Source organism: Physcomitrium patens, chromosome 4 (assembly GCF_059467195.1).
Source record: "Physcomitrium patens ecotype Gransden chromosome 4, ASM5946719v1, whole genome shotgun sequence".
Lineage (NCBI taxonomy): Eukaryota > Viridiplantae > Streptophyta > Bryopsida > Funariales > Funariaceae > Physcomitrium > Physcomitrium patens.
In genome coordinates this window covers 7,828,415-7,850,775 of record NC_143413.1, presented here as the reverse complement: position 1 = coordinate 7,850,775, position 22,361 = coordinate 7,828,415, and the positions used below count along the sequence as shown (strand labels likewise).

The window sequence follows — 22,361 nt, the reverse complement described above, 5'->3', positions numbered from 1 at the left end:
CTTATGATTCTATATTCATGATAGTAGATCATTTTACCAAGATGACACATTTTGTACCATGTATAAAATCTATCACAGGTGAAGAAATAACTAAGCTCTTTCTTGACAATATCTATCGCTATGATGGATTACCCAAGAATATTATATCAGATAGTGGAACTCAATTTGTATCAAGATTTTGGGGAACTCTTTTCAAGATTCTAAAAGTGGATATAAAACTATCTTTGGCCTTCTATCTTCAAACCAATGGACAAACGGAGCGTGTTAATCAAGTTTTGGAGCAATATTTAAGATGTACCATTAACTACCAATAAGATGATTGGACAATTCTTTTGCCATTGGCAGAATTTGCTTACAATAACACTGTACACTCTTCTACAAAAAAAACACCTTTCTTTGCTAATTATGGTTATCATCCACGACTTGATACTTTTGACTTTTTAAAAGTTGATAATCCTGCTACGAAAGATTTGGCGATTTATTTATTAGAGCTACATGCAACGATGAAGGCGCAGTTAAAAGAGGCTTAAGAATAACAAAAAGTGAATGCGGATGTCTATCGAAAGGAACAACTACCATTCTTCTTGAGTGATAAGGTATGGCTATTTCATTGCAATATCAAGACCACTCGTCCTTGTGACAAGTTGGACTATCGAAGGCTGGGACCATTTTCTATTTCTACACAAATCAATCCAATTGCATATCGTTTATATCTACCGGAGTCAATAAAAATCCATCCAGTATTCCATGTGTCTCTTCTTGAACCATACAAGACAGTGGACAAACCAAGAATATGACAAGCTCTACCTCCTCCTATAGAAGTGGACAATAATGAAGAGTTTGAAATAGAAGAAGTCTTAGATTCAAGGCGACGCCGAAATAAATTAGAATATCTTGTCCATTATCGTGGATATGATATTAGTGAACGTACATGGGAGCCAATAAAGAATCTTGCAAATGTAGCAAAGGCGGTGGACGCTTTTCATCGACAACATCCATCAAAATCAAGATGAAAACCTTCTTTATAAAAGAAACAACATCTAGGCAAGATAACATTCTACTTTCAATTCTTGTTCGTAGCTTCGTTGTAGTAGTGGGGCTCAGGAGATGGAGAACCAACAACTAGCGGATTCAACTCATGAGCCTTCATTTGCTGACCTGCAAGACGAGACATTACGATTGTCACAACCTTCAAGACGACGCAATCGAGATGAAGATCTTCAAGAACGACATGTTTTTCTTCGAATAGATGGTGAGATACAACGCGTTTGGTATCACGATTTGGGAAGGGACTCCCGATGTTTGGTGATTTTGCTAGAGGTAGGAACAACTCCTGATGGTGTTCCAAATATTCTATTCGAAGGAAGTTAGGAAGGCCTCAACAATGATAAAATAACTGGGTGGTCTTCCTGCCCTGGTATGAGACACTACCGATGGTTGAGAGGCCCTATCAATCAACTTCGAAGAGAACAAAGATCAGAGTATATGGCTAATACAATTCATTGCATCATAGATTTCCTCAACATATGATGACCGCTCCTCATGGAACTCATCCCTAGAAGGAGGGGTAATGTCACGGACATACTCATGTAAGCTAGTAATTACATGTACAAATAGGTGGAAGTAAATAAAAGTATGTAAAAGTAAGTTAATTCTATAGTATTTAATATGGAAGCTTCTTAGAAGCTTCATAGATATTGCTTTGACTTCATAGGTGTCTTTAATTGACTTTTTGGATTAGAAACGTGGTCAACAAGTTGGCCATGTGCCACACATGTTATTAGCATGAAGATCAAGCTAACTATGTAGCCCACACGTAGAAAAACTTGCCTTGTAAGTCAAGGCATGTGTCTTACAAAGTCAACACATATTGGAGGTCCTATAGAACGTCGCCACGTAGTCCCCAGTTAGATAGTATATATAGAGACAAGAGTGAAGGCTTCTTTACTCTTGTCAACTCCTTTCTTGCTTTTAGTCTAGTTTCAAGGGTCTCTAATTTTCTTGTCTTTTGGAAATAGCCATTCTAGTTTCTCTTTCAATATACATACTTATTTATTTATATTTTGTTACCTTTCTTTGAGTGAAGGCTCACTTGTCTTAATTGCTTTTTCATCGACCTCTTGTGCTTGACACCTATTAGTTGAATGAACTCAAGCTAGAAGAGCTCAAATAGCAATTTAATGAATTGTTGGAAAAGGGCTACAACAAGCAAAATAAGTTCTTATTTAGAATATTAGTCTTTTTGTGAACAAGAAGAATAGCAAGATGAGGATGTGGATTGATTATTGTGATTTGAATAAGATCACCACTTAAAACAACTATCCACTACCATGAGTTAATAACTTGCTGGACAAACTGAGTAGTAGTAAATATTTTAGTCAAATTGATCTTAAAAGTGGTTACTATTAGATAAGGATTGTCCAAAAGGACATGAAGAAAACAACATGTAGAACCTAGAATGGTTTCTATGAGTTTGTGGTGATGCCTTTGGAGTTAAACAATGCTCCAACAACATTTATTATGTTTATAAACTCAATTTTTTTTTAGAAAAAGCGATGAGTTTGTGGTGGTATATATTGATAATATTTTCAAAATTTTCAAGTGTAAAAAAGATCATAAAGTGCATTTGGAGATTGTTCTCAAGAAGTTGTGAGAAAAACTTACTATACGCTTATAAAGAGAAGAGTGTCTTTTACTTAGAAGAGTAGGAGTTTCTAGGACATATCATTAATGGTGAGGATTTGAAACTTGATCCAAAGAAGATCCAAGCCATCAATACTTAGTAAGTATACAAAATATAAAAAAGCCTAAAATCTTTCTTATTGCAAGTAAATTATTACAAAAAGTTTATAAAGGACTTTTCTAAAATTTCTAGTCTCTTTATGAGCCTCTGTCAAGGACAAGAACTCGATGAAAAAACAATTTAGACAAGTGAGCCTTCACTCAAAGAAAGGTAACAAAATATAAATAAACAAGTATATATATTGAAAGAGAAACTGGAATGGCTATTGCTAAAAGACAAGAAAATTAGAGACCCTTGAAACTAGACTAAAAGCAAGAAAGGAGTTGACAAGAGTAAAGAAGCCTTCACTCTTGTCTCTATATATACTATCTAACTAGGGACTACGTGGCGACGTTCTATAGGACCTCCAATATGTGTTGACTTTGTAAGACACATGCCTTGACTTACAAGGCAAGTTTTTCTACGTGTGGGCTACATAGTTAGCTTGATCTTCATGCTAATAACATGTGTGGCACATGGCCAACTTGTTGACCACGTTTCTAATCCAAAAAGTCAATTAAAGACACCTATGAAGTCAAAGCAATATCTATGAAGCTTCTAAGAAGCTTCCATATTAAATACTATAGAATTAACTTACTTTTACATACTTTTATTTACTTCCACCTATTTGTACATGTAATTACTAGCTTACATGAGTATGTCCGTGACATTACCCCTCCTTCTAGGGATGAGTTCCATGAGGAGCGGTCATCATATGTTGAGGAAATCTATGATGCAATGAATTGTATTAGCCATATACTCTGATCTTTGTTCTCTTCGAAGTTGATTGATAGGGCCTCTCAACCATCGGTAGTGTCTCATACCAGGGCAGGAAGACCACCCAGTTATTTTATCATTGTTGAGGCCTTCCTAACTTCCTTCGAATAGAATATTTGGAACACCATCAGGAGTTGTTCCTACCTCTAGCAAAATCACCAAACATCGGGAGTCCCTTCCCAAATCGTGATACCAAACGCGTTGTATCTCACCATCTATTCGAAGAAAAACATGTCGTTCTTGAAGATCTTCATCTCGATTGCGTCGTCTTGAAGGTTGTGACAATCGTAATGTCTCGTCTTGCAGGTCAGCAAATGAAGGCTCATGAGTTGAATCCGCTAGTTGTTGGTTCTCCATCTCCTGAGCCCCACTACTACAACGAAGCTACGAACAAGAATTGAAAGTAGAATGTTATCTTGCCTAGATGTTGTTTCTTTTATAAAGAAGGTTTTCATCTTGATTTTGATGGATGTTGTCGATGAAAAGCGTCCACCGCCTTTGCTACATTTGCAAGATTCTTTATTGGCTCCCATGTACGTTCACTAATATCATATCCACGATAATGGACAAGATATTCTAATTTATTTCGGCGTCGCCTTGAATCTAAGACTTCTTCTATTTCAAACTCTTCATTATTGTCCACTTCTATAGGAGGAGGTAGAGCTTGTCATATTCTTGGTTTGTCCACTGTCTTGTATGGTTCAAGAAGAGACACATGGAATACTGGATGGATTTTTATTGACTCCGGTAGATATAAACGATATGCAATTGGATTGATTTGTGTAGAAATAGAAAATGGTCCCAGCCTTCGATAGTCCAACTTGTCACAAGGACGAGTGGTCTTGATATTGCAATGAAATAGCCATACCTTATCACTCAAGAAGAATGGTAGTTGTTCCTTTCGATAGACATCCGCATTCACTTTTTGTTATTCTTAAGCCTCTTTTAACTGCGCCTTCATCGTTGCATGTAGCTCTAATAAATAAATCGCCAAATCTTTCGTAGCAGGATTATCAACTTTTAAAAAGTCAAAAGTATCAAGTCGTGGATGATAACCATAATTAGCAAAGAAAGGTGTTTTTTTTGTAGAAGAGTGTACAGTGTTATTGTAAGCAAATTCTGCCAATGGCAAAAGAATTGTCCAATCATCTTATTGGTAGTTAATGGTACATCTTAAATATTGCTCCAAAACTTGATTAACACGCTCCGTTTGTCCATTGGTTTGAAGATAGAAGGCCAAAGATAGTTTTATATCCACTTTTAGAATCTTGAAAAGAGTTCCCCAAAATCTTGATACAAATTGAGTTCCACTATCTGATATAATATTCTTGGGTAATCCATCATAGCGATAGATATTGTCAAGAAAGAGCTTAGTTATTTCTTCACCTGTGATAGATTTTATACATGGTACAAAATGTGTCATCTTGGTAAAATGATCTACTATCATGAATATAGAATCATAAGAACCTGAGATTGGAAGATCCGTGATGAAGTCCATAGAAACAGAAGACCATAGTTGTTTTGGAATGGGTAATGGCTGAAGACGTCCAAAAGGTCGATGACGAGGAGTTTTCGATCTTGAGCAAATATCACATGATTGTACAAAATTTTTAACTGCCTTCCACATTTGAGGCCACCAAAAATCCCTAGATATCAGCTCTAAAGTCTTATTATATCCGAAATGTCATGCTGCTGGAAAGTCGTGACGAGCTTGAAGAACACGTAAACGTGCTTCTCCTTCTGGAACATATAGGCGTCCTTCGAAATAGAGTAGGTTGTTCTTGAATTCAAATTTAGATGGATCATGAGATTTAGAAGAATTATTCTTGATATTATGAACAAGAAGGTCTGAAGACATACTTAACTGGACTTGCTTAAGAAAAGTTAAATCAATAGTCAATGTTGATTTTATTGCTCGAAGATGAAATTGTTCCGGCTTCAAGAGAACCGTTCTTTGTTGCTCAAAAGCTGCATCTCCTTCTTTTGGTGTAAGATAAGAACGTCTAGACAAGGCATCAGATAAACCTTGTTGTTTTCTTGGCCGATAAGTGATGATGAACTCGAATCTTGATAAAGACATGCTCCAACGAGCTTGGCGACGATTTAATACGTGTGCTGACATAAAATATTCGAGGTTCTTGTGATCTATATACATGGTGACTGGACTAGAAGCGCCTTCTAGATAATGACGCCATTCTTGAAAAGAATCCACAATTGCAAGAAGTTCTTTATCTTGGATCTCATAATTGATTTCTGCTGCTGAGAATTTTCTTGAATGAAAGGCTACTGGATGAAGTTTGTCATCTGTTCCTATTTGTGATAAAACCGCACCCAGAGCAAAGTCTGATGCATCTGTTTCCATAAAGAATGCTTTGGAAAAATCAACACGATACAAGATTGGTGCAGAAACAAACGCTGTCTTCAAAGATTCAAAAGCAACTTCCGCTTCTTGATTCTATTGGAGTTTGTCTTTACAAGTCAAACGTGTAAGTGGAGCTGCAACTCGAGAGAAGTCTTTGATGAAGATCCGATAGTAGTTGGCAAATCCTAAAAAATATTGGACATCTCTTATCATTTTTGGAATCTTCCAATCTATAATAGTTTGAACTTTCTTAGGATCCATCATAAGTCCATCATTTGAAATGATGTAACCTAAGAAATCGACTTGAGTAGTGTAGAATATACACTTTTTTATCTTGGCATAGAGTCCTGCATCTCTTAATTTTTGTAACACATGACGAACATGAAGTTCATGTTCTTCTGGATTCTTAGAATAGATCAAGATGTCGTCTAGATAACAGACTACAAAATCGTCCAAAAACTCTCAAAAAACATCATTCATTAGATGTTAAAAAGCTGCTGGTACATTTGTAAGTCCAAAAGGCATGATGTTGTATTCAAAATGTCCATACCTAGTTCGAAATGCAGTCCTCTATTCATCTCCTTCTTTGATGCGTACTAGATTGTATGCTCCCCGAAGATCTATTTTTGTATAGATCTTAGCTTGATTCAGCTGATCAAGAAGTCTAGATATTAAAGGTAGTGGATACCTATTCTTAATGGTAATCTTGTTGAGTCCTCAATAATCAACACACATCCACAATGATCCATCTTTTTTCTTCACAAATAGAATTGGAGCTCTTGCCGAAGATTTAGAATCGCGTATGAAATTCTTGGCTAGATTTTCTTCAATATACTCCTTGAATTCAGCCAACTCATTTTGTGATAAACTATAGATTGGTCCGAATGGCAGTTGTACTCCCTCTTGAAGGTCAATTGAGCAATCATAGGGACGATGTTCTGGGAGTGTATCCGCATTCTTTTTTTCGAATACATCATGAAATTCTTGATATTGGCTTGGAATGCCACTTGAAGTCTTTTCACCAGTAGAAACGGGTGTAGCATAAATAATATATGGTGATTTTTTCATAGCAGCATGCAAGAAAGCTTTTGTACCTATAAATATGGGTTTAATTGAACTGGACTTATGACTCTCTACTTGCTTAACTACAGTGTTGATTATACTTTCAGAGAAAGTAAGAGTTCGAGAAATCCAATCTATTTGAGGGTTGTATTTTTCTAACCACGATCAACCTAAAATGACTGGATTAGAGGGAGATCTAATGATATTAAATACTACAAAACTATTATGACCATTGATTATTACTTCTATAGGAAGGGTTTCATGAGTAATATCTATAGAAGACAATGGACGACCATCTATGACTTCTACATGAACAGGTTTAGTTTTCTTTACTAAAGATATGCTATGTCTTTTAGTAAATTCTTCATCTAAAAAACACGCTGAGGCTCCTGAATCTAACAAGGCAGAGACTTTGTTATGTTTAGGTCCTAAAATAATATTTAATATAAAACAAGGAAAAGGCTCTGAGGAGAGAATAGGACCTTTACTAGAAGTTGTGCAAGGTTCCAGCCGCACGGTCCCTATTGTAGCTGGACAAACTCGTTTTCCGACATATTGTCTTCTTTCACAGCCATACTCCTCATTTTGTGATTGCGTCCTTTCTTTGGACAATGTTGAGCAGTGTGCTTTGGTTCTCCACAATATAAACATAATCCTTCTTAATGACAACGAGTCTTTTCTTGCTTAGTAAGAAGTTTGAAACATACTGCATCAATTTGCATATCCTCTACTTTCAAATGTATGTGTTGAAGAGATGTTGGTGTTGCCATTGAATTATAGTAACGTTGAGGTCCACTTGTACAGTTCTCAGATCAAAATTCAAAAAGGCAATTGTCGCACTTCACAGCAAAATCAATTGCTTGACTCAATGTTTGAGGATCAGGTAAGTTGAGCATTAATTTTTTTACCTCGTATTGTAATCCGTAGAGAAATTGGCTAATAAATGCAGTATCATCCCACTTGATATTTGTTGCAAGTTGTCAAAATTGTGAAGCATATAACGTTACTGATCGATTGCCTTGTTGTAGAATACGGATCTTATTGGTTGCAACATGGATTGCATCATGTTCTCCATACATGGATCAAAACTCTGCCAAAAAAGCCTCTAGATTAGCCAATATTGGATCTCGTCATTCAAGAAAAGATGAAAACCACGATAGCACCAAACCTGAAAGAAGCGTACCAATGAATCTAACTTGTGATCCTGGAATTGGATAGCTTTGGGATTGAAGTTCAATCACAAGTTGCACTTGATTGATAAATCCTCGAAACTTGGATCTGGTGCCATCAAACTTCTCGGGTAGGACAATTCTTGGTTCTCTAACATTTGAAGGGCGTTCCACCATAGGAGAAAGGACATGGTTTGGTGCAGATGTTGAAGCAGCTCCAACCATTTCTATATCTTCACTTCCTGCCAATCTTGTTGCTCCTTGTGGTGGTAAATTGAATTGATGCATTGCAAGCATTAACTCCCTCAATTGCTCTTGCATTTGTGCCATTGCACTCTTCATTTCAAAAAGTTCTGCCATGATAACACTTAGAAGAGAGAAGATGTCTAATATCGCTGAAGACAAATAGAAGAGAGGACTTAAGAACAAAGAAAATACTAAGGATAATATCAGTTTAGAAGAGGGTAATCCGCAACTTCTAATATGCTTATATCTTATCAGGAAAAAAGGATAATCCACTCTTAATCAAGATTAGATAAAGCTTTGATATTGTAGGTGTACTCTTGTCAATCTGTCAAAGAGAAGAACTCGATGAAAAAGCAATTCAGACAAGTGAGCCTTCACTCAAAGAAAGGTAATAAAATATAAATAAATAAGTATGTATATTAAAAGAGAAATTAGAATGGCTATTGCCAAAAGACAAGAAAATTAGAGACCCTTGAAACTAGATTGAAAGCAAGAAAGGAGTTGACTAGAGTGAAGAAGGCTTCACTCTTGTCTCTATATATACTATCTAACTAGGGGCTACGTGGCGATATTCTATAGGACCTCCAATATGTATTGACTTTGTAAGACACATGCCTTGACTTACAAGGCAAGTTTTTCTATGTGTGGGCCACATAGTTAGCTTAATCTTCAAGCTAACAACATGTATGGTACATGGCCAACTTGTTGACCACGTTTCTAATTCAGAAAAATAATTAAAGACACCTATGAAGTCAAAACAATGTCTATGAAGCTTTTAAGAAGCTTCCATATTAAATACTATAGAATTAACTTACTTTTATCTACTTTTACTTACTTCCACTTATTTGTATATGTAATTACTAGCTTACATGATTATGGCCGTGACAGCCTCATGAAGAAGGATAAAAACTCTATAAAGTAAGACTGAAGCTGTGAAAAATCCTTCCAAGAAATCAAAGAAGTATTGATTTCAATTTTAGTATTGTTTCATTTATAATTTGATAAAAAAATTGAGATTCACATGATTGCAAGTGACTTTGCCATCAATGGATTTTTGATGGAAAAAGTAGACCTATACCATTTGAGAGCAAGAAATTAAGTGGAAGTCACTTGAGAAAGCCCATTCATGAGAAAGAATTGTTTATAGTTGTGCATTGGTGAAGACTTTGAAGCACTATTTTAGTAGTAGAAAGACTAAGGTCTATGCCAATAACATCTCTTTTAAGTACTTCAGGTCAAAAGAGCAAGCATTTCCAAAGAAATTAAGATAACATGATGTAATCATCTCAATGGATATTGAGTTGATTTATAAGCTAGACAAAGATAACTTAGTGCCAGATGCGTTGAGTAGGAAAGAGTAGTTTTTGGAAGAGAAGCTCCATGACACAATGATATTCAGGACAATTGTCTATTGTGATAACTCCCCTTTTATCAAAGGTGTAAAAAAAACCTACAAAGTAGATGCAAGCATGTTGGAAATCAAGAAAGCATTTGCTTCAATCAAAACTACAATAAAATAGAGAAGACTTATAGAACACTTCTCGATAAGAGACGAACTTATCTGATTCAAGCAAATGTGACTCTATATTTTAAAAAGCAAGTAAAAAAAGAAAGTCATGTTCAAGATATATAACTCTACATGTAGGGGGCATAAAGGTATAAAGTCCACCTTGAAAGATGTGGCATGGTCTTACTATTGGCCTTCCATAAGAAAAGACATAGAAAATATATAAAGAGTTGTTTGGTGTGCCAAAAGAATAAGCACTCCACACAAGCAAATATGGGACTTTTGGAACCACTACCACTTTTGTCTTTTTCCTATAGAGACATTTCAATGGATTTTATAACAAGCTTATCGAAGTGCGTAGAAGCCAATACCATATTAGTCATGGTTGATAAATTTAGAAAGATAATAAGATTCATAGCAATGGCTATGTTTCCAAGACATTCCAAAGTTGACCTAAAAATTATCCTACAAGTAACAACAAGTCTTTTCTTTGACTCTTGGATCTCTTTGCATGGTGTGCCAACTTAGATTTTGAGCAATAAAGATGTTTGCTTCATAGCTCAGTTTTGGCAGCATATTATGACGAAATTGGAGTCTAAAATCATATTTATAATGGCTTGGCATCTTCAAGACAATGGCCAAACTAAAAAAATCAATGATATTTTTTTAATATATTTGAGACACTATGTGGTAAGTAACTATAAAGATTAGATCAAGTAGCTGTCCATAGCCAAGTTTAATTATAATACTAATTGGAATGAGTCTTTAGGTAACACACCTTTTTAAGTGATTCATGGCTTTGATGCACTTAAGCCAATTGACTTAATTGAAGTCAAAAAAAGTGACAATAATACTTCTAGGTTCTACTCAACAGAAGGAGTAAGGTAGATGGCTCAAAGGAAAATCATCATGAATGCTACTAAGAAAAGATCAGAAGCACTTCAAAGTAGGTACAAGAAGTAAGTTGATAAGTATAGGCAGAATATGTAATATAAAAGGAGAGACAAAGTATGGTTGAATATGAATAATTTTACTTACCTTTGTATGTCACTTCCAAGTAGATCCAAAAATGGGCAAGCTCTTATGTAATTGAAAGGATATTGCACAAGAATATTTATGTGTGAGACATTTCTAAGAGATTGAAGTGGTATCCGATCTTTCATGTAAATATTCTTAAGAAATTTGTAGATAATGGCAAAGGCTTCCATAAAGAAAAGACACATATTCTACCTCAAGAAGAAATATGTGACCAAATCATAGATTAAATATCAATAATACTTGACAAGAAGCATATCAATGTCAGATGAGTTCAATATTTTTGCACCTTTAAAGTTTATCCTTTGCATGAATTTCAATGGACTGATGATAGAAACTTAAAGCATATGCAAGGGATGGTGATTGATTTCAATAAGAAAATGGATGATCATGAGAAGTTGAAATCCACATAGAAGCAATTGAAGAATTAAGATTCTTCATTTTGTAAAAAAAGAAATTGTGTATGGATCCAAAGATGAAGGCAACTTGAATCCAAGTAGGATTGAGAGGGTTACAGAGAAAATCTTATATAAAGCACCAAAAATAGGTGTAAATTATTCAAAAAAATTCACAAGGTCCAAGATTCACAATGTGGGCAAATCATGAGAGTGAAGGGACTGAGACTTAGAAAAGCTTGAGGACGTGAATGTGAAAGGATTATGGTGTAAGTTTCTCAACAAATGAAAGGTTTGAAAAGATTTCAACCCAAGGTGACTTTGTAGAAGGCAACCTTGAGAAGCTTGTATGAGGCGGATACAAAGCTCCTAGCAACCAAGCCTAAACGGTTGGCCTTTCACAAATGAATTTCTTATTAGGTGACTACAAATGACCTCTATATGATAAAAAAAAAAGATAGTAAGGTGAGGCAGGCTTTAGATAAGGAGTTTAATAGCCATAGCAAGTCTAAGTGGAGTAGAAGTTCTCATGACTTACAATCGAAAGTGTGGGCTTTCTTATCCAATAGTTGAGAGAAACTTGTGAAAATTACAGTTGACTACATATTTTGTGAGAAGGAGGTAGCATCCTATCTCATTCATACAAATAAAATCTTAAAGTTTTGAGTAAAGGAACAAAAGTAGGGACTAGATAGAAAAGAAAACCCTCATGCAACCTAAACATGGGATGCAAACAATGCTAAGGCATTCTAAAGAGGAACAAGTTCTACTTCATGAAAAATCTTCACTTATAAGAGGCCAAATTATGAATGAGGACATTTATCCTCCAAAGTGGAAGAAAGTATAAGGATCTAATGGACCCAACCCTTGTACTTGCTTGAATTAAGTATGGGCTAAGAACTCCTAAATGTCGAGGGAGAATTCAAGGCATGTTGGCAATGGAGTGGTTGAGAGAACCACCTTCTTCATCTTGAGGTGAATCTCATATAAGGGTGTAAAACAAGTTGAAGAATATTTTAATTCCAATAGGACTCAAGTGCCTAAGTAGCACACAAGCCCATGTCTAAGGCATCTTAAGAAACTAAGTAACTTAAGCGAGTTAGGAAGAGACTTGAAAGACAAGAGACATCTCGTCAATTGACTTCTAATGAATGATACGAGACGATAATCTAGCAATGTGCAATGGAAGATGCTTGAGGTGACGATACGTCATTTTAAGGATGAGATATAATATCGTGTGTATTGTGGTAGCCAATAATTATGATATAACTTAAGTAGGCATTGCGCCATGAAGTAGCATTGCACCATAAGATTGTGGCTTAACTTAATTTGGCACTTGAATGGACTAAGAAATTCGGAAAGGCTGGTAAGGTTCATTCTGGAATGGTTTCATAAGTAACATTGCCTTGGTGAGATTTTCAAGTGATTGAAGGTACCTTATAGTAAAGCAACATTACAATTAATTGTTTGATTTAATTTTAAAACAATGAATTATAACATAAAAGAAAAAAATGCATATAAACTAAATGGATCAACATCTATGCCTTAGTATTTATATGAGTAAATGTATGGTCTCTATTGTAGATTGCGATGAAATAGAGCAACATATTTGGTTCTGTATTCATATTTAGATAAATATATGCTATCATTTAGTAAAATTATGATATTTCATGATTTATTTTGAAATCTGATTCATATATATATATATATATATATATATATATAATATTTGTATTCATATAATATTTTTTAAAATTAATTCATCAATTTATTATAAGCTAATAAAAAATTAATAAATATATCAATTAATTCTATGTTGTGTATAAGTTTAACAAATATAATTATTTCTTTTAATTTTGAGTATGTAGTATAAAAATTTAAAAACTTAATAAAAATCATTTATTTATAAAAATTAAGTGACGCTTTTGAAAGGCTATGTTTTACACATACATCCATATTATGTTTTGTTGTTGTTAAAAAGCTTCAAAATATTTAATATCATTTGAATTGGATTTACAACTTTTAAGTTAATAAACAATGTGCCATAATAATTTAAAAAATTAAAAAAATGTTATTCCAAAAATAATAAATACTAATCATTTAAAATTTTATAATATATTTAAATATAATTTTTATAAAAATAAATTAATTAAAAATAAAGATACAAATATAAGTATATATTCTCTTATTTATAATCATTAAATATTTTTTTCTTTTTTTCTTATGAGTAACAAAATCAGACATCTTTTGATTTTTTTAAAAATTATTTAGATTTTAAATGTACTAAAAAATGAATCTTTTTTATTTAAAAAAATAACTTAAAGTAAGATACAAATGCATATAATAATCATAATAAAAGTTAATAAATTGTTTTAATAACACTTATAATTTTTTGTAGCAAATAATTTATGAAAAAATAAATAAAATTTTATGATTTTTATATTTATCTTGAATCTAAAACCCTAACATTTATTGATGTATAAAACATGTAATGAAATATATAGAGCTTATTTTATTTTCAATAAACCTGATTAGTTTTGAGTCATTAACCTATTAGCATTATTATAAAATAATGCACAGTTTTTCGTGTCAGATTTTTATTATTATTATTTATAATAAAGCTAATATTTGGTGTTACAAGAAGAATTTTTCTACAATCTCATTTGAGCCGTAGCGTTTGCAGTGAAAGCTCGGAACTAGACTAAAGCGTTGTTGCAGAGCTATGGCTAGAATACCCTGAGGCCTAAACCTGCAGCAATGTGGTCGTGTGTTGACATTATATGATGAGAGACGCAGTGCTTGCTGCATGAGCAAGGCCTCTGTGTTGCTCTCTTGCAGGAGTAGCAAGGCCAGAAACGGCCGTTTGGTTAATTCACAGAGGCTCAAAACTGAAAGAGTTCACACAAGGCTGGCTTTCAAACAAAGCAGCATTTTTCCATAGCCAAAGTGTCACCGAGAAGCAGAAGAGTTCCAGAACCAGCAGGGCTGATTGCAGCAAATGGTGCAATGAAACAAAGGTAGTGAGGTGGGTAAAGAAGGAACATAGACCTCGTCAATAATGCTAGAAGAGACGCGACCCAAGTCGCAATTCAACAGCGAAGTCTCACCTTGAGGGAACAATTTACTTCACAAAGGTTTGCATCCCATGAGTTGTATTAATCGATTGCACAATTATCAGCCAGATCCTCCCTCACGCCACGACTCCTCACCGACACACTTCTAATCCGAGTCCACAGATTCCCAGGCTTTCCTGAATTTCGAGACCAAAAGTGCCATGTTCAATAAACGATAGTTGAGCTTTTCTTCACCGCAAACACTTAGGGACAGTCACATTTTTTCCTTTAACAGAAATGCTTTCACATCAACTGAAGTTGGTGGTATGGCTGTGTGATGGAGACTTCTAAAAGATGTTGCAGTGGCTCTAATGGCCTTCATGTCAACATTGAGGCATAGTCGTGGTAAAGAGTTGTCGAGTACCTCAAGCGACTTCATTCCTCCACTTGCCAAGTGCTTCTTCATTACTCTAAGAGCTATGATTTGAGGCTCGCTTGAGGTTCCAAGGATACGCGCAGAGTTGCTTCAAACAACTGGAATTGAAGGCCAATGCTTCGTTATACAAATCCACGCATCATGACAGCCAGATTTGTTGAGCTATGCAAAATTAGTACAAAATCTGGAACCTTAACAGGTGCACGGTCTATTTGTGAACAACTTCATCTGTGAGAGCCCAACAATTTATGAAGATTAGATCGACAAGCACAAACGTTAATTGGCAGCGCGTATTGGAATCCAGCAAGCCCTCAGTAGCGAGACACAGATTAGAAATGACGTCATCAACAAGAGACCTGCTCACCTCGGAACATATCGGAGTGATGATCATTAACTAAACTGTTAGCTCCACCACATTGTGGCTTCGAAATTTTGCCGTTAAAGCCTGAAAATATTGATATTGTTGGTGGGTTGGCAGAACTTTTGTTTCCATGTTATTGTTCGATGTAAAGCTCGTAAAACTCTGATTAGAGCATGTGCATTCAGTGGTCACAAGTTCATGACGTGTATTCATTTCGATGCAAAATTGCTGAACGTTGTTTGAGATTGTACAACAATTCAACGAGCTCTTACCAATGTGAATTTTTTTTTGAAATGTTTGAAAACCTATTAGATTTCAGCGATAAGAGTCTGGGTTTCAGTCTGTTCGAAGAGGTGAATCTATGATATCTGATGTGTTTGAGATACAAACCTCAAGCTCATCAGAAAATTTTGCAGAATTTGAGATGGCTACTTGTTGATGCACTAGCGATATTGACCATGTTGCAATTGCAAATTCTCTCGTGATTTATTTGATGAAGGTGATTTCTCATCCATCTCCAATATTAGTTTGTTTTCGTATTCGCTCCTCTTTTTCCCTGTTATGGTGAGCATTCAGTTGTCGCTCCAGCTGCAAATCATCACCCAAGTTGAGTTTGACATTTATTGAGGTCAATCAAACTTCCACGCCACCGTGAGAAATACCACCTTTTTAGATCCGACCAGATTTGAAACCAAAGTGGAGGAATGAACTAATCAATTAAGAGGCCAACTTACCGACATGTTTTTGAGTTTCAAAGCCTGCAATTCATCCACAAGGACAGAAATCTTGCTCTGGAATTCGGCAATCTGATGAAGAAGTTCTTTTTCTCTGTCACTCGATATCTCCGTCATCTGAAGGATAAGTATCAGCAAACGTTGCAAATAATGCCCAAAAGTCAAGGTAAATTGATTTGCTGATTGACTGGTACCTAATACACCACATTATTAGGCACTAGCTAATTTGTACCGCAGAAGAAACATGTTGTAATATAAGATGGGTGCTTACTGAGTGGGAACTTGAGCTCCGTGAACTTCTGCGTAGAGCTGAAATACAAACTTTGATGTTAGGAGTATTGATGGTTTAGGCCTTACAGTAACGAAGTTGGTGTTTATACACCGATATGCATTCAAGGGACTGAAGAACCGGGGTAAAAGAGAAAGGCTCACAGGATGACGCTTCACTGGCATTTATGCTATTCAGCAAATTCATGAGGGTATCCTGCGATTCAATTACTACGAAATTCTCAATCCTGATAAAAAAATGCAGAGTGAAGCTTGAGCACGAGAAAATAACGCTTTCCACGACTGGAGACACCACTACAGAAATAGCAGAAGAATTTTTTATCACGAAAAAGGACGAGCGATTGAAGGCCCCAGTGTTCAAACAACTCTAGGCACAAGATTATCAAACCAGAGAGTAGATTTCACAATGTCAGGGAGTTTCGGAATTACCTGTTGCATAACCGCATGATTTAGAGCATTTTGCAGGTGAGGTAACAAAGCCGCCAGTGATACTGACGAGCCAGATACGTTTGACAATGAAGAAGCTACTGATGGTGCTTGTAGCTGAAGAGCCTACGATTATACCCACGGTCATGATTGTGCAGCTTTAACAAGAAACTCAATCAGCTAATACTAATAACTCTCTACTCTAAACCCAATCTGGCATTTCATACATTCGCGATGCCTAAAATATCCCCCACCTACCTGTGAGCTAGCACTTCTTCGTCGTGTGCTACCTTGAGGTGGATCCTGTACAACCATGAATATAAAAACGAAGAGTAAAAGATTTGCTTACATGAGTAAGAGTTCACACATCAGGGCAAAAGATCCGGTAGATTAATGCAAAATGATGCCTACTATACAGGAATGTCTATTATTCAATAGAGAAATGACACAAATTGTACTGCTAATCTTCAACTTCTGTACTACTGCAATGAACATGAATTATGCCATTTACTCCGCTGTTTTCTGCCAGTGATGACAATCGTGCATGAGCTAAAGATATGATCAACTGACTCTCATAGACCAGGTTCTAATGCATGGCAGTAATACCTGGAGATCCAGATCATTAGATGTAACTGAAAAGCGACCTCTTTGAACAATTGGAAACTTCTGAGCAGGACCCTTCGACTTCTCCTCTGACCCTTCCTTACTTCCTGTGAAACGTAGCACAAATATGATATAAAACTTTAACATCCCAACGCATGTTTTTACACAAGTTGTCAGCTTGGTATCAACTACCTACGACCTAAGAAAGGAGTTCATTGACGTCCATAAATGGATAATCGAAGAGTATGATAATGATCAATTCATCACATCCTCAAAGAAACGCCCTCGAAAGCATGTCTGCAAATAAATCATGGACGAACATTGCGAGACGAGATCAAGTGGCATGCCAGATGATGGTCTTGGAACGCCTTGAAACCCGCTCGCTGGTCCCTGATCCGATGTGGCACGCTCGTCACTTGGCAATAGTCCGCTAAACGCTCGTTCACGACACCGTGAAAGATCTTCTGCTGACATTCCTCTCTGACGGAGTTCTCTGTCTCTGTGAAGCCAACATGCACGGAACACATGTAAACGACGTTAGTATGTGCTGAAAGACTGTTATGTACAAAAACACATCAGCAACCTCTGTTACTAATATTAAGTCAAAGAGCTGCCATTGCAAGTATTTGCCTGCCGATAGGAACTTTACACATTGGACTACATCAAATAAAAGTTTAGAATAAGACACTTGATAGATATTTTACTATAACAAACGTGCACCTAGCGGATGGTTCTGCGTTCTTGGGTGGGAGGTAATCATCGAGTCCTTTTTGTGTCTGTTGCTTTGGAGTGTCATCCTCCTCTTTAACAGCCTCGGCATAACCACCATCTCCTGAAATCTGGCCAAAACAGCTAAATGTGAGTAAATGAAGTGTTAAAAAAAATCTGAATTATCCTCTACAAAAACTATGCCAAAAACCCCAAATCAAAGGGAAAATAAATAAATACAAAATACAAAATAAAAAATTGTCACAGAAAGACCATCCAAACCAAGAGTTAATACGGCATAAATTTGACTACATACCAGCGCAGCTTCTGCTTTCAGGTCTTCAATATTAAAATTCCAATTGCTAACACCTCTTTTATATTCAGTCTGCAAATATTGCGACAGGAAATGTCAGCAAAGAACGCGAGACTTGAAGGAAAAAAACTAGCACCGAACGCTAGATTTGCACGTCCCTTCCACTATGAAAGTGACAATTTGCCCCAAAAAGAAAAATTGAGAAATGGAATAAACCTTGGATTTCTCCTCTTGCTCTTCAAATGGCATCTTCTTCTCTGCAATTTGGGCAGCATCTAACATCTGACGAACATATTTCACGAGTTAAACCTATCACAATGTAGAAATTCAAACATTCTTCAACACTTATCTACATTTCTTCTATCATAGAAAATTAATGTAATCTCGATCCTTGTGCTAAATCATTCGTCCTTACCCTGAGATGCTTAACTCGTTCACCCAAAGGCGGCAAGCCATCCAACACATGCCTCAAAATGTAATCAGAAGACCGAGCTTGCTTAAAGAAAGAATGTCTGAGAAGTCGCTCCGCAGAAGGTCGTTTTGTTGGTTCCTTGACCAGGCACATACTAATCATCTCCTTGAAGGACTGTACAGATGAAAAACGAATGAGTAACAAAGAGTTACCCAGAGGAACAACGAGCCCTCCAAAAAAGAAGCACCTAAGATCAAATCGAGTGCACGCCACCCATGCAGCTCTAAAAGATGTTTTTCTCAATTCTTAGTTTCTTTGGTTACCGGTAACTGCGTATTGCCACTAATTGCTTCTCCAAGGATTCCCAACATCTAAAGAACATGATTGACTACTCGCATAATAATTCATACAATTAACATGAAAACTAGTCCACAAGTATATAGTGTCAGATGCCAAACGATCAAATAATCATACATGAGACCACCTCACCTTAGAAAACTTCTTGTCCCGCTCATTGTCCAGCCTGGGAGGGGCATTCTGGAGAGTCATCAGCAACACCTGTGATAAAAACTCCCACAGTTGAAAACATCCAAATACAAAGAGAAAGAGTGTGTGTGTGTTCGTGTGTGTGTACGTGTGTGTGCATATGTGTGTGTGTGTGTGCATATGTGTGTGTGTGTGTGTGTGTGTATGTGTGTATGTGTGTGTGCTTGTGTGTGCATATGTGTGTGTGTGTGCATATGTGTGTATGTGTGCATATGTGTGTATGTGTGTGTGTTTGTGTGTGTGTATGTGTGTATGTGTGTGTGCTTGTGTGTGTGTATGTGTGTATGTGTGTGTGTTATTTTTATTTTTACAATCAGAAACTCGCATCTGAGTGATATTAAAATTTACAAGCGTCTACGGTTAATAGTACCTTCAAGGGAGGATACTTGGAGAAGGGTGCATGACCATGAGCAAGCTCCAAAGCAGTTATCCCAAAGGACCAGATGTCAGCTCTGCATACAATGCTTATACCGCTTATTCCTGGTCAACAGAGGGTTTTAGACTCGTACAAGCAGAAAGTCAAATGTCGTATATGTGAATCAAAGTAATTGCACCAGATAAAGATTTGCTCCATGTCCTACTGCTTACGCAGAAAATCTCACAGGCATCTTCAGATCAAATGATCATGTCACGTCTTGACTACTTATGTCTGATATATGAGAGATGTACGTAAACGCACTACTACCGTCAATCTGGCTTCTTAGAAGCCTACAAGGAAAAGTGTGAGCTTACTTGAAGTCATAGCCATGAGTTTTCTCGATGACTTCCGGCGCCATCCTGCAAGCATTTATATAGGCAAATTAAAAAGTTAAGTAAAATTTGGTAGTACATATCACACTCGCTGTCTTAGTCATGGGCAAGGCAGCGAAACTCATCTAGGGATCGACCCGATATCTCTCAATACTGGATTCAAAAAAATTAAGCAGTGGTGCAAGTATTGTAAGCCTTTTCTCTTTTAGCATATATTACAGAAATTTAGCAGTCATTCCATAGAGAGACAATTCAACATACCAGCAAGGAGTACCCTTAACAGTGATTCTCGATCGCTGTCGATCACCTTTATCAAACATGCTTGCAGCGACACCGAAGTCACCAAGCTTTACAGATCCATCTCCATCTAAAAGAATATTTCCAGCCTGCCAATATAATCAAGTAAAAAATAATTCTCATACCTGTGAAAGGAATTTTGAAACCACACGGAGAAGCACGACTCTATTGTCTGCTGTTCGTATCCAGATCTTCACTACGCGTTGAAATAAGGAAGAAAATCTGTCTCAACGGTACTCGTTGAAATACATTTCATCGTATCCCCAAGCAAGACGTTCTAGCAAAAAAACATAAAATAAATACACGTTGAAAGATAATGGGCAAAATTGCATTGATGAATTACCTTTACATCTCTATGGATGTGGCCTTGGCGGTGCAGGTATTCAAGAGCCTTGAGTGACTCCTTTAATAGAGTAGCGATCACAGGCTCCTCAAAACCATCTGGAAAAGCTGCCTTCATGATGTGAAGACATGAACCACCTGCCATGAAGGGCATCACGATCCATACACTTTGATCCACAACAAAGGAGCAGTAAGACTTGACAAGGTTAGGATGGTTGGTCAAGCTCATTGTCACAGCCTCCCGACGTATGTCATCCTGTGCAAATAGCAAATCAGGTTGTCATCGTCCTCGCATGGCCCAAACATTGGAAATTAATTAGCCCGACTCTTACACCCTTACCTTAAACTCCGTGTCAACAACGCAATACGATTCGGTTTCTTGTGAACAACAGCATTGATGCAGAATGAATTCTAGACCACTAAAATCGGAACGCTGCAATTCATGTACTGCTCATCATCAAAATAATATCCTTACATTACAAGAAGTTGCTGTCCAAACATCACCAAAACTCAGAAGAAGGATGCATGCTCAAGAATAAGCAGAAGGGAAATTCAATAAAAACGTGGAGAGAGACAATTGCCTTACCACATTTACATTTCTGCTCTCTAAATCCAACTTCTTAATTGCCACAACTTCATTGAATGGCAGACAGATTGCGCGATGCACTGTGGCGCCCAAACCGTGCCCTACTTCCTCCAACACCTGGTACTGCGTGGCTGTGACAGGATATGGCCCCTTCCGCTCACTCTGCTTCTCCATAGATTCCAAGCACCGACTCCTCTTCTTGTTTTCTACGAACTCAATTACCACACTACCCACCGTGAAAACCCCAGCAGTGCCCAGACAAAGAGCAGCAGAGGACCTCAGGAGACCCGAGGAGGCAACGGCGGCAGAGATGGGAATGCACCATAGCTACTTGGAACGGGATCCCAATTCGTTAACTTGGAATTCGGTGCTCGAATTTGAAAAAATATAAGAAAACCGCTTCAGACGACGAATTCCAAGTCAACAATGAAGCAGAATATGCGGGGAGAGGGAAAAGGCAGCGGTGCAGCGCTTGAAATATGGTCGCCCACAATCTCTACTAATGGATTTCCAGGAGTCTCCACGTCGTCTACCATACACGCATGCTACAGGGCCCACCCGCATAATTGCAATTATCGGAGATTCCACCCGCAAGCTGCCCACCGATTGTGAAACTGCTTCACACCTGTATGTGTAGTCGCCAGGGCCTACGTCTCTCCGCTGTCTCCGAGGATCTCTGCACAAGTATTTATTCTTCCTCGTTCATTGTCAACACCTCTCTGCCATCTCCGTCCATGCATTAACTATTTTTGCGTTTCTACGTAATGTAGAAGTTCCGTATTTCTATGTGTTGGTTAGATTTAGCTTCCATGAAGTCTGGAGTAGGGAATTGGGTTCGCAGACATTTTAAGGATTCTTAACGCAAACCAACGACGATTGAATTGTCACGCATTCTAGATGAACAAAAGCATCGTAAAACAAGACAACTGAACGATGTGCGAGAAGGGACTTCCAAAGTGTCATCACTCATGACTGAGAAAGTGCTTTCCAGTGACTTTTTTTTTACTAATATATTCCAATCTAGGTGCTGGGACACTCTACTCCAAGGTTTTCGCCTACAATGACCGCAAGATTACAAATTCTGTACACTTCTTGAATTAAGTTATAGATTGTTGGATTATATGTCCTCGTTTTTCTTCATCCTAACCAGATTTTTGATCTCCTAACACAA

General features: G+C 36.8%; 1 protein-coding gene across 4 annotated transcripts; it reads right to left on the bottom strand.

The window, feature by feature from the left end:
• Positions 1-15,453: 15,453 nt before the first annotated feature.
• On the bottom strand, positions 15,454-21,677 carry LOC112281800 (serine/threonine-protein kinase BLUS1). 4 transcript variants are annotated; one of them, XM_024518696.3, is made up of 18 exons: positions 21,191-21,677; positions 20,606-20,860; positions 20,227-20,351; positions 19,948-19,992; positions 19,586-19,667; positions 19,159-19,227; positions 18,673-18,843; positions 18,474-18,539; positions 18,261-18,329; positions 17,957-18,075; positions 17,584-17,735; positions 17,240-17,343; positions 16,892-16,936; positions 16,637-16,759; positions 16,352-16,403; positions 16,191-16,228; positions 15,920-16,036; positions 15,454-15,773 (listed from the first exon to the last, which is right to left on the bottom strand). In XM_024518696.3, exons 1-18 carry the CDS (start codon positions 21,362-21,364, stop codon positions 15,693-15,695), a joined length of 1,887 nt encoding a protein of 628 aa, XP_024374464.1. In that variant the 5' UTR covers positions 21,365-21,677; the 3' UTR covers positions 15,454-15,692. The 4 variants fall into 4 exon arrangements, 2 of the variants coding, with proteins under 2 accessions (XP_024374464.1, XP_024374465.1); XM_024518697.3 differs by having other exon boundaries at positions 16,637-16,750; XR_002969696.3 differs by lacking the exon at positions 16,352-16,403.
• Positions 21,678-22,361: the final 684 nt, after the last annotated feature.